Here is a 13,070-nt window from a genome sequence, read left to right on the forward strand (position 1 = left end):
TGAATAGTTTCATCTTTCAAAACTGAAACTTTAAAAACAAAGAAAGAAACCCTAAGAAGTCAGAAGGACCTCACAGGTGCTGCAGCAACCATGGAAAGCCCAGCGTAATGGCAGGTGTGACCTGCATTCCCACCAGAGCTTTTCAGCATAGCATCACAAAGCAACCACGACTTGACACAGACTCAACACTTTTATTTTCCATACACTGTTCAGTGCATACATTAGTCAGTTTTCTTAATATTAAACAAGAAGTAAATTAAATAAGGTAATCATTTTATGACAAGCATAAATCCTCAGCAGAAACAAAGTTTTTAACTGAACTTTATAATCACTTAAAATTCCCTTTAGGGGCCAGCGCCATGCCGCAGTGGGTTAATCCTCCACCTGCGGCACAGGCATCCCACATGGGCGCCAGTTCTAGTCCCGGCTGCTCCACTTCCAGTCCAGCTATCTGCTGTGGCCTGGGAAAGTGGTGGAGGATTGCCTGGATACTTGGGCCCCTGCACCCACGTGGGAGACCTGGAGGACACCTTGCTCCTGGCTTCAGATTGGCGCAGCTTCTGCAGTTGCGACCCTTTGGGGAGTGAACCAATAGAAGGAAGACCTCTCTTTCTCTCTCTCTCCCACTGTCTGGAACTCTACCTCTCAAATAAAATAAATAAAATCTTTATAAAAGAAATACTCCCTTTAATGCTCACTATTATGGCTTACTTATTAAATTTCTTCATAAATTTTTACAGTATAATTTAAAGCATCCATAGTGAAATATATTTTCTATTGAGCTAGATGAAATGTAAATCAATGTCAATGGCTATTTTTTTTAAAGATTTTATTTATTTATTTGAGAGGTAGAGTTACAGACAGTGAGGAGACAGAGACAGAGAGAAAGGTCTTCCTTCCACTGGCTCATTCCCCAGATGGCCGCAACAGCTGGAGCTGTGCTGATCCGAAGCCAGGAGCCAGGTGCTTCTTCCTGGTCTCCCATGCGGGTGCAGGGGCCCAAGGACTTGGGCCATTTTCTACTGCTTTCCCAAGCCATAGCAGAGAGCCAGATTGGAAGAGGGACAGCTGGGACTAGAACCGGGGCCCAAATGGGATGCCGGCGCCGCAAGCAGAGGATCAACCTACTGTGCCACGGCGTCGGCCCCAATGGCATTAATTTAGAAATTTCTAATGCAGTATCTAAAATTTGTATTAGCAGAGTTGGTTACAGACTTATGTTAACTAAAATTCCCATGAAAGAAAATAAAATAAACACTTACTTTTTAATTTCTTCTTCTACTACATTAACTCCATCTTTTTGAGGATTAAGAAATTTATTAGTGGCACTGCCAAAGTCACAAAGCACATAGTTTCCGCCATCATTCAACAAAATATTTTCTACCTTAAGAAAAGAAAATCAATAATTAGCATTTTTGAAATGAAAATTATCCTTTTTACAACACTTTTGATAAACATGGAAGTGGTGGTGCAGTATGTGTGTGCATACATGAGATACCTCAAAGACAAACCAGAGAAAAACACACTTGACTATGCCTACTTCTTTTAATAAAAACTGAGAAGTGCTTCTTCCAAATGTTTAGTGCAAGGACCAAGCAACCCTAAAACTGCTTTAATTAAAAGAACCAGCAACAGGCAGAGCCCAGATTCTTTTTACTGAGTCACAAGTTCTCTCTTTTCCTGATCCTTCAAATTATCTACAGACAAGTAATAATGAAAATCACTTAAATCCTTCCTCTGATTGACTCCTAGTACCATTTACAAATTAGACTTTGCTTAACTTGGAAATCAGGGTTATATTAACTAAATAAATTAGGTACACAGTTTCTTAGTAGTAGACTCTGAGTTCACAGTCCAATCTGCTACTTACTAGCATATGTATGCCCTTGGGCAATATGCTTAATCACTGCTGTGGTTTCCTTATCTACAAACCAAGTAAGATAGCAGTATCTACCACTGGAACTGTTGGGAAAATTAAATGAGTTAAAGTATGTAAAGTGCCTTAGAAGAGTACCTGGAATACTGTAAGCACTCTACACACTCTATTATTTTACACGTTTTTTCACAGTATCTATCATTTTTATGATACAGTCCTAGATGAGTAACTCACATCTTTGCCTTCTATCAAAATAGACATATTACAATTTCTTCATAGTTTTCTTCCACATATTTATGTACTTTGAAAAAAATTAGTACAAAATAAAGATTCATGTAAGAAATGTACTTAAACCAAATGCATGTTTGCACAAAGGTACACATGTAAAAAGAAGAAGCACTTGGAAGTAGACTATTTAAAATTATGCAGTTGAATTTCCTTTTAGAATTTTAAACCAAGACGACTCAGCTGAAATTATCAACTTTGTATTGAAAAGAGTTAATGAGCTATATAGCAGCACAAAAAAAGATACCAAATGTTAGGGGAAATGTAAAAACTGCATAATCAGAACTGAGACAAGCTGTACTGGTTATCCAAGTGAAGGAAGAAAAGTCTGCTCTCAACCCTTGACCTTACCTCCTACTCCCACACACTTCCCTGGATGATGATTTCATGATTAACATCCTATATTTTAAAAAACACCTACTATTCTCTTTCATCTTAACAGCATTTCATAACTCCTTTTCATAAAATGCTATATTCATCAGAAATGGGTTTCACTCATTAATTAAATATTTACAGAGATTGTGTTATATGACAGGCAGTGTTCTTAATGCATCACTAAAAGAGACAAAAACAAAGTTTCCTCCCACATGGAGCTGACATTCTAGTGGGAGAGGACATCTATCACTACCAGGTAAGTCATGGGGCATCCTAGAAAGTGGTTAAGTGCTATTACAACACGGAGCAAGTGGAGGTTAGAAATGCTAGGTTATAATAACAACAAGGAGAGTTAAGATAGGTCTCACGGAGATGGCGAAATCTGGCAGACTTAAAGAAGGGTACTCCTGGGCTAGCTTGGCACAAAGTATTTCAGGAAGTGATTTTTGTACTGTTAGTGTATGTGGGCATTCATGAAGACACCTCTAGTTCTAAACGACAGGTCTCACACTGTGATACCAGAAACAGTCAGTCCTCTTGGGAGACTTTTTCCAGTGCAACAAGGTACCAAATACAAGAAGACTAGAACCAAGAGGAAGGTAAGATTAAGTGACCATCACCATCAAATACCAGCAAAGTACAAAAACCACAGCAAGTACAAATGAGAACAGAGAGCCACGGCCGGTCTCTTCCAGCATCACCTCTTCCAGTACTGATACTTAACATGGACTCGAGGGGGTAGGAGGAATGCTGACCTGAGGGAATCCTGTGGAGGCGTGTTCACATTTTTCTTCAAATGAAACATTCTGTATCATATATTAGGCAGCTAAGTAAAACAATGACAGTGTCGGAGGCACAAAATCCACCTCCACAGTCATGCCAGAAAGCCTCAGGTCAGGTAAAGCACAAATGCAAACCTACAGGCAGCCTTCACAGGACTTCAGAAAATGTAGGAGGGAACAGAGACACTAATCTCGGGGATACTGATTAAAAAAAGGGTTTAGATGAAGACAGTCCAAGAATATTTTAACTCTAAAGTCCGAAGTATCACTCAATTCATAAGTAAAGTTCTTACCTTTAGATCCCGATGAATTATCGGAGTCTTACACTGATGCAGCCTTGCAACAGCCTCACAGGTATCACAGAATATCTGTAACACTTCTGGTTCCGTAAAACCCGTCTGCAGCTTCTTATTCATCTGATTAACTACCTGCCCAGCTAATCAAAAGAGTAATTTTGAGCAGATGTATCTTTAATAAATGAAGTCTACCACAAACAAAGAAATTAAGAAATCTCTCTATGGCTTCAGGTAATAGGAATTGGCTTTTCAATTTTTCATATAAGGGTGCTGCTTATAGCATATTCATTCAAAAACATGAAGTTTTTCACATTTTAACAACTCTAAGATCAGAACATCTTAAGAAATATAAAGGTTTGTTAGTTGAATCAGCCACTTTTTAACATTTTAACTTCTCTGAAGTCAAGGAATATCTGTTAGTTGACAGAATATTACATGTAAAGAAATAAAAATAGTTGTCCAACAGTGAGCTATTTATTGGATAAATGGTGGTGAACAAAAATAAGGTTTCTATCACCATGGAACTTGTAGTCTAATAGTAGAGAGAGATACACAATCATAATTATATACAGTAATAGTAATAAGAAAGAACTTAATACAGGATACCTGAATTTAAATTGGTGAGGGAAGATGGGGAAAAGAGTGTCAGATCAGGCTTGTCTAAGGAAGTGACATTTATGTTGAGACTGAAACATATGAGGAATTCACAAGGTGGAGAACCAGGCAAAGCGTGTGCTAGCAAAGATGAGAAAAGAATACACAGCAAACACTTCAGCATGGAGGAGAGCCTGAAAGCCAATATGCTCTAGGAACCAGAGAGGACGTCAAGGGGAGATGACACTGACAAGGCAGATGGGGATCTCCAATACATCTATCTTGAGAGTCAGTGAAATTTCCTGACCTGACTCTTGAAGATTTATCTTGACTGGGAGACAGGGGCATCAAGGCTGGGAATGCAGAGGTGAGTTAAGAGGCTAGTGCTATAATGCCCGTAAGAGAGAATGGACCAGAGTAATCTGCTAAAATCAATCAGCCTTGAGAGGGTTATTATATAATATAATAATTATAGTCTAATAACAATGAGAAAAACTTAACACCATTATACAATAAGAACACAAATAAATGTGACTCATACAGAAATTTATCTATTAAGAACAAAACTTGATAATTTAAAAATGCATAAATCTTGTATTAATTTTTAACATTCTGGCGCCAGCACTATGGCATAATGGGTAAAGCCACCACCTGCAGTACCAGCATCCCATATGGGCTCCACTTCCAATCCAGCTCTCTGCTAGGGCCTGGGAAAGCAGTGTAAGATGACCCAAGTCTTTGGGCCCCTGCACCAGCAGTGGGAGACCAGGAAGAAGCTCCTGGCTCCTGGTTTCAGATTGGCACAGCTCCGTCCCTTGCAGCCAATTGGGGAGTGAACCAGTAGATGGAAGACCTCTCTCCCTCATTCCCTCTCTCTCTCTCTCACTCTCACTCTGCCTCTCCTTCTCTCTGTAACACTGACTTTCAAATAAATAATCTTTTAAAAAATTTTAACATTCCTTTTAACAAAACTGGATAAAACAAATGCTTACTACTTTGAAATTCATATGCAGTGCAGATACACTGTTTTTTTTTTTTTATTATTACTACCTAAATAGCAATCTCTGTCTTTTCCAAAATACTTGTTTTTCCCTTAGGATTTTAAGGCAGAAAGAATATTACATTTTACCTATGAATCTCCACTTTCAGAAAACTCAGGTTTCATTTGTCTCATCCCAAAAGCTTGAGGCACCTGACTGGACAATGCCTTCCTCCATTCTGTCATTTGGCCCACTCCCTATATTTTCTTAAACTAGAGAAATCTGGTTAAATCAAAACTAAATGGATGAAAAATGCTTTCTTGATTGTCATTCACATACTTCAACTACAATTTTGCAACTAAAGAAGTCAAAACCTGGAACTCATTCTACCTCTTCCAAACTTCAAAATGACAAACTGAGCAACCAAATTTTAAACAGATCCCCTTTCATCTATCAGAGATCTCTAGAGTTGAAATCTTGAACCAACACATCAGGTCCCAACAGAAGACTAAAAACTGTATTTGAGTTGAATTTCAAATGTAGATTTCATTCAACATCAGTTTTATGGAAATTACATAAAGTTTAAAAGAAGGTTACTATAATGAAAAAAGTATAGAATGAGACTCAGAAATCAAACATAATATATTGACGGCCTTTTAAAATAAGATATAAGGGCCACAGCAGATAAAGCCAATGCCTACAATACCAGCATCCTATATGGGCACCAGTTCATATCCTGGCTGCCCAACTTCTAATCCAGCTTCCTGCTAATGGCCTGGGAAAAGCAGCGGAACATGGCCCTAGTGTCTGGGCTCCTGCAACTCACATGGGAGACCCCAATGAGGCTCCTGGTTCCTGGCTTCAGCCTGACCCAGCACTAGCCATTGCGGCCATCTGGGAAGTGAACCATTGGATGGAAGATCTGTCTGTCTATTCTCCCACCCCTAACCCCCATAACTCTTTCATATAAATAAATAAATACTTTAAAATTAAAGTAAGATGTATATTCCTCTCAAATCTTTGCATATTTCTCATTTCTTAAACAAAAGCTTTGTACACTAAGCCCAATTTCATTACTAAAACTTTACAACTCAACATTTTTTGAACCTTTTAACTTTGTTCAACAACCTTTATTCCTGAGCACACTGAGTACTACTTCACTTCAAAAACCATTAAGTACAGCCTACTGCTCCATTTAAATTTTGGTAATTTGGCTTGCTTGTACTACAGGATTAGTCAATTTTATCTGTAGTTGTTTGCACCATTGGCCCCATATTGCCGACCTTCCCCTGTTCCATTGCCTTTACCAGGTAACTTTGCAGATGTTCCCAATAAATGGGGCAGAGGTTTCCTGCTCTTTGACTTGGGCTTGGTCATGATTTTCTCTGAACAACAAAAAGGACAGAAGTGGCAGTGTTCCAGTCCCAAAATGAGGCTTTAAGGGCCTCATGTGCTCCCACATGCCCTCTTAGTTTCACCACTGCCATGGCAAAAACCTGCCCCAAGACAGCTTCTTCATGTCAGGAAGAAGAGGAATGCGTGAAGATGGCTATCCCAACTAATCCCAGCTAAGGACACTGACACGTGACCCAGCCCCGCCAAAACCAGCAGCACCACCCATCAGCTCAGAGGAGAGCAGCAGTGCACAGACACACACAAGCAACAGACAGCTACTGTCTGATACTCCTGAGTTCAGGGATTCTTCTAAATATACAAAAGCTAAAATACATAATTCATGGGAACTTAAGTAGAACACCTCTTAGGAACAGAAATTAAAAATTCATAAATTTTCATAATTTACTCATGAATTATACCTAAAATAACAGAAAATGTTCTCAAAATACTAACATTAATATCTGGAAGTCTGGTACCTTAAGTATATCATCTCCCTTCAATCTGTATATCAGAATAATCACAAAGAAAGCACTATCAAGCCATGAATTTGCAGAGACTGATAAAAGCTGATTATAAACACTGAATATCTGAAACCATGTAGGGGTTTCACATTTTTTTACTTTCTATAAAGCTTGATTTCTACATAATCAAGACCAATGCACTTGAACTATTTAAATACTACACTGGTTTTCTTGCAAAAGTGCATTCATTGTTCAATAATTTTCTGTTATACAATTACTTTTATAGAGGATATAAGGAGAGAGTATTTACTTCCCATGTTCAACCCCTCCAAAACATTGCTTCTCCGTGGGAGAAAAAGGAGTGTACCTAAATGATTTATCTGACAAAAGGACTGAGCATATTCTGTTCAGGTCCTCGGATTCTTTCTCTAAAGACAGAACTGCCCACGCAGGAAGGTACATTTTCATCTGTAACTCATGGACTAACCTTAGCCAGTGAAACATGTGCAGAAAACTACAAACATAAAAGAGCCTAACAATAGAAAAGAATTCAAATAAAACAAAAACACAAGAGAAAGAAAAAATATTTTAGTAACTGAAATTAATATCTGCAAACAGATGATTTGGGCCTAAAACCAAAAAAAAAGCAAGGTGTATTTTTTTAAGATTTTATTTATTTATTTGACAGGTAGAGTAACAGGCAGTGAGAGGGAGAATCAGACAGAAAGGTCTTCCATCCACTGGCTCACTCCCCCAAATGGCAGCAACAGCCGGAGCTGGGCTGATCTGAAGCCAGAAGTCAGGAGCTTCCTCCAGGTCTCCCATGCAGGTGCAAGAACCCAAGCACTTGGGCCATCTTCTACTGCTTTCTCAGGCCATAGCAGAGAGCTGGATCAGAAGTGGAGCAGCCAGGTCTCGAACCAGCACCCATATGGGATGCCGGCACTGCAGGCAGTGACTTTACCCACTACAACACAGCGCGAACCCTGATTGCTCCACTTCTAACAGAGCTTCCTTCTAATGCTAATGGAAAGGCAGCAAAAGATGGCTGAAGTACTTGAGTTCTTACCAACCACATGAAAGACCCAGAAGAAGTTTTAGGCTCCTGGCTTCAGCTTGGACGAACCACAGCCATTGTGGCCATCTGGGAAGGGAACCAGCAGATAAAATATAGCTCATGTGCACACTATCTCTTTCTCTCTCTCTCCTTTCTGTAACTCTGCCTGTCAAATAAATAAATCTTCTTAAAAAGATACTTAAAAATATAAAATTCTATAGAACTGAAAGATAAGAGTTAAAGAATGAATCCAGCCAGCGCCCCAGCTCACTAGGCTAATCCTCCACCACCTAGCGGCACCGGCACACCGGGTTCTAGTCCCGGTCGGGGCACCAGATTCTTTTCCGGTTGCCCCTCTTCCAGGCCAGCTCTCTGCTGTGGCCCGGAAGGCAGTGGAGGATGGCCCAAGTGCTTGGGCCCTGCACCCCATGGGAGACAAGGAGAAGCACCTGGCTCCTGCCATCGGATCAGCGCGGTGCGCTGGCCGCAGTGCACCAGCTGTGGCGGCCACTGGAGGGTGAGCCAACGGCAAAAGGAAGATCTTTCTCTCTGTCTCTCTCTCACTATCCACTCTGCCTGTCGGAAAAAAAAAAAAAAAAAAAAGAATGAATGAATCCAACTAAAATAGAATAATAGGGGCCAGCGCTACGGCGCAGTGGGTTAAAGTCCTGGCCTGAAGCGCCAACATTCTATATGGGCGCCAGTTCTAATCCATGCTGCTCCTTATCTGATCCAGCTCTCTGCTATGGCCTAGGAAAGCAGTAGGCAATGGCCCAAGTCCTTGGGCCCCTGCAACCACATGGAAGACCTGGAAGAAGCTCCTGGCTCCTGGCTTTGGAACGGGTGTAGCCCCAGCCGTTGCAGCCATTACGAGAGTGAACCAGCAGAAGGAAGATCTCTCTCTCTCTCTCTGTCCCTCTCTCTCTGTAACGGTGTCTTTCAAATAAATAAAGTAAATCTTAAGAAATGCGTGTCCTGGAAAAAGGATACCAAAATGAGCATTACTAAGGATGTTTAATCCTGAAACTCTGATATGCTGGCGATAAAGGGAAAATTGTAACTGAAAGTGTCTATGGAGAAAAAAGGTCACATAGAAAACAGTCACAACATCAGACTTCTCAATAGCAATGCTAGGGAAAGAAAGGAACAATGCCTTCAAAGTTCTAGAACAAAAATTATCTCTATGCTAAAATCCAGCCACTCAGTTAAAACTTCAATGTGGGTGTAGAATAAACACATGTTTATATATTCAAGGCTTCAGAAAGTTTCCTCCAATAAATTCCCTATCAGAGAGCCACTGAAAAATGAACTCCTCCAAGCAAGGGCGTAAACACAATGGGGAGGCATTAGTATCAGAGAGTCTCACTAGAAGGAAGGCAAAGAGTTCCTGGAACGACAACAAAGTGCTGTTTAAAGTTAAGCAGGAGGACTAAAGTGTCCCAAGGAATGTTTCCAACAGAAGAAAAAACAAAATCGACACAAATACTGACATGTCTAAACATCCTGCATAAAAATCTCTAATGTGGACTGTGGGACTAAAATACCACTACATATCAAAGAAAATTAGGTAAATGGGGCCGGCACTATGGCACAGCAGTTTAACACCCTGGCCTCCCATATGGGCGCTGGTTCGTGTCCCAACTGCTCCTCTTCCAATCCACCTCTCTGCTATGGCTTGGGAAAACAGCAGAAGATGGCCCAAGTCCTTGGGCCCTGCACTTGTGTGGGAGACCCAGAAGAAGCTCCTGGTTCCTGGCTTCGGATGGACGCAGCTCTGGCCATTGCAGCCAATAGGGGAGTGAACCAGTGGATGAAAGACCTCTCTTTCTCTTTCTCTACCTGTCTCTGTAACTCTGTCTTTCAAATAAATAAAATAAATCTTAAAAAAAAAAAAGAAAAAGAAAAGAAAATTAGGTAAATGAAAAAAAAAGGAATTAACTTCAGGAGAAAACAAAAGTATAGCGAAATATAACTGTAGACTATTACATATTACCACTAAGTGGCAAACAAAACAATTAAAACAGTGAGTGAATTTAAAAGTGAATATATTGACTGGCATTGTGGCATAGCAGGTAAAGCTGCCACCTGCAGTGCCAGCATCCCATATGAGTGCCAGTTCAACTCACAGCTGCTCCACTTACAATCCGGCTCTCTGATATGGCCTGGGAAAGCAGTAGAAGATGGCCCAAATGCTTGGGCCCCTGCACCCACGAGGGAGACCTGGAAGAAGCTCCTGGCTCCTGACTTCAGATCAGAGCAGCTCCGGCCGTTGTGGTCATTTGGTGAGTGAACCAACAGATCAAAGATTCTCTCTCTCTCTCTCTCTCTGCCTCTCCTTCTCTCTGTGTGTAACTGTGACTTTCAAATAAATATATAAATCTTTTTTTAAAAAGTGAATATATTATCTCTTGGAGACAGCATCCAAACATTCAATCAGACACAGAACTAGCACGCCTGCTTTGAGGAGCCTTCACATGCCCAGAATCACATCCTTGCCCTGATTTTCTGAGTTCCTTCTATTTTGCACTCTAAGATTTCAATGAAATTATCGATCCTCAGGACAGTATGATAAGAAATATCTCTAGGGGCCAGCACTGTGGCATGGAGAGTAAAAGCCTCCGCCTGCAGTGCCAGCATCCCATTTGGGTGCCAGTTCGAGTTCCAGCTGCTTCACTTCTGATCCAGCTCCAGCTCTGTGCTATGGCCTGGGAAAGCAGTAGAAGATGGCCCAAGTGCTTGGGCCCCTGCACCCATGTGAAGGACCCGGGTGAAGCTCCTGGCCCAGCTCCAGCCACTGATGCTACTTAGAGAGTGAACCAACAGCTGGAAGACCACTCTCTCTGTCTTTCCCTCTCTGTAACTTTACCTCACAAATAAATAAATAACATCTTTAAAAAAGAAAAAACAGGATATATCTTCAGTATTTTAAGTGCCTTGTAGGAGAGGAATAGGGCATGAGAGTAGTGACTATTCTACTTTAAAATAAAATTTGTCCCTAAAGCCTGCAGCTCGTTAGATTTTCCCTTTTAAAATGCCTTCTGAGGGGCCAGCGCTGCGGCACAGTAGGTAAAGCCACCAACTGCAGTGCCGGCATCCCACAGGGGCGCCGGTTCAAGTCCCAGTTGCTCCACTTCCGATCCAGCTCTCTGCTATGGCCTGGGAAAGCAGTGGAAGATGGCCCAAGTCCTTGGGCTCCTGCACCCACATGGGAGAACCAGAAGTTCCTGGCTCCGGGCTTCGATCTGCTCAGCCATTTGGTGAGTGAACCATCGGATGGAAGACGCCTCTCTCTGTCTCTCTCTCTCCCTCTAACTCTGCCTTTCAAATAAATAAATCTTAAAAAAAAAAAAAAAAAAGTCTTCTGAGTGAATGAAACTCAACCAGAGATATGACTACACTTGACTTAATTATCTGTAAAAAGGCACAACTAGTAAAGGTCTACTGGTGAACTGTAACCCACCTAAAAATCTGAATCATAAACGCTAGAATTCAGGAAAGTGGGAAGAAAAAATATCACTATCAGGGCCAGCATTGTGGCACAGGGGGTTAAGCCACAGTCCACAATGCCAACATCCCATATGGACACCAGTTCGAATGCCAGTTGCTCCACTTTCAACCCAGCTCCCTCAGTGCACCTGGGAAACCAGCAGAAGATGGCCCTAGTGCTTAGGTCCCTGCACCCATATGGGAGACCTGGATGCAGTTTGAGGCTCCTGGCTTTGTCCTGGCCCAGTCACAGCCATTGCAGCCACCTGGCAAGTGACCCAGCAGATGCAAGAACTAACCAACTAACTCTCTCTCTCTCTCTCTCTCTGTAACTCTTTCAACTGAATAAATAAATCCTTATGTAGACATAAATATCTCATATTAGGTCCAAAGACACTGACTTTTTATCTTCTTTTGATATTTACCAAAATAAATAAATAAAACTACATAATATGGATTTTTAAAGACTATAGGCCATGGCCGGCGCCGCAGCTCACTAGGCTAATCCTCCACCTGAGGCGACAGCACCCCAGGTTCTAGTCCCACTTGCTCCTCTTCCAGTCCAGCTCTCTGCTATAGCCCAGGAAGGCTATATTGGGCCCTGCACCCGCATGGGAGACCAGGAGAAAGCACCTGGTTCCTGGCTTCGGATTAGCGCGGTGCACCAGTCGCAGCACGCGGGCTGTGGCGGCCATCTGAGGGGTGAACCAATGAAAGGAAGACCTTTCTCTCTGTCTCTCTCTCTCTGTCTAACTCTGCCTGTCAAAAAAAAAAAAAAAAAAAAAAAAAAAAAGATTATAGATCAAAATGCATTCTCAATTTTGTTAAATTTAGTACGGAAAAATGTCCCAACACTAGCATCGACACATTCTGCTCTTCTTGATTACATTACTAAAGAACTATAATGATCAAGAAGTCTAACTCTTTATCTACTTATATTTCCTGTTTTAAGCCCAACGGCATTTTCTAATTCTCCAACTACATGCTCATAACTGCAGCAGCTATGACTAGATTTTAAATAATTTTTTGATAGGATTCTTAAATAGAAAATTAAAGCCGAGATTGCAATAGTAAGTGTTCAGGACAAAATAACAGCTATCCTGGGAGACTTCAAGATAACTAGCCCATTTTAAGGCAAATTTTTAGTGTATGACAAATGCAGAAAGATACTTACCTCGACAATACTCCATTAAGATAAGCACTTCCCATACATTATCACTAATTGAATTAACAGCACAGTCCAAATAACCCACGATATTTTTGTGACCAGATAACTCTTTCTGTAAAAAAGAAAATTTTAAAAAGTAGAAAATATACATTTTGAAGTATAACATTAAACACTCATTTAAATAAATCTAAATTACTATATTTAAAGACTAAATGTAAGCAGTAGGCACAAGTATGGAATCTGACATATTTCAATCAACCAAAGGCTTCTATGATTTCAATTCAAAGTTTATCATATGTGACTGCCATTTATAGT

At 40.8% G+C, this 13,070-nt stretch overlaps 1 protein-coding gene across 3 annotated transcripts in view; it reads right to left on the minus strand.

Annotated features, from left to right (window-relative positions):
* Positions 1 to 13,070, minus strand: part of BMP2K (BMP2 inducible kinase) — a 150,941-nt gene that overhangs the window by 76,651 nt on the left and 61,220 nt on the right. For all 3 annotated transcript variants that reach the window (XR_011378386.1, XM_008267688.4, XM_002716997.5), the window contains exons 3-5: positions 12,762 to 12,867; positions 3,612 to 3,754; positions 1,263 to 1,384 (exon numbers count right to left, since the gene is read on the minus strand). Coding sequence is in view for 2 of the 3 variants with exons in the window: in XM_008267688.4 (XP_008265910.1) it covers positions 1,263 to 1,384; positions 3,612 to 3,754; positions 12,762 to 12,867 (371 nt within the window). In the remaining variant the exon portion in view is untranslated. The remainder of the gene's footprint in view (positions 1 to 1,262; positions 1,385 to 3,611; positions 3,755 to 12,761; positions 12,868 to 13,070) is intronic.

This window comes from Oryctolagus cuniculus, chromosome 8, assembly GCF_964237555.1.
Source record: "Oryctolagus cuniculus chromosome 8, mOryCun1.1, whole genome shotgun sequence".
Classification (NCBI taxonomy): domain Eukaryota; kingdom Metazoa; phylum Chordata; class Mammalia; order Lagomorpha; family Leporidae; genus Oryctolagus; species Oryctolagus cuniculus.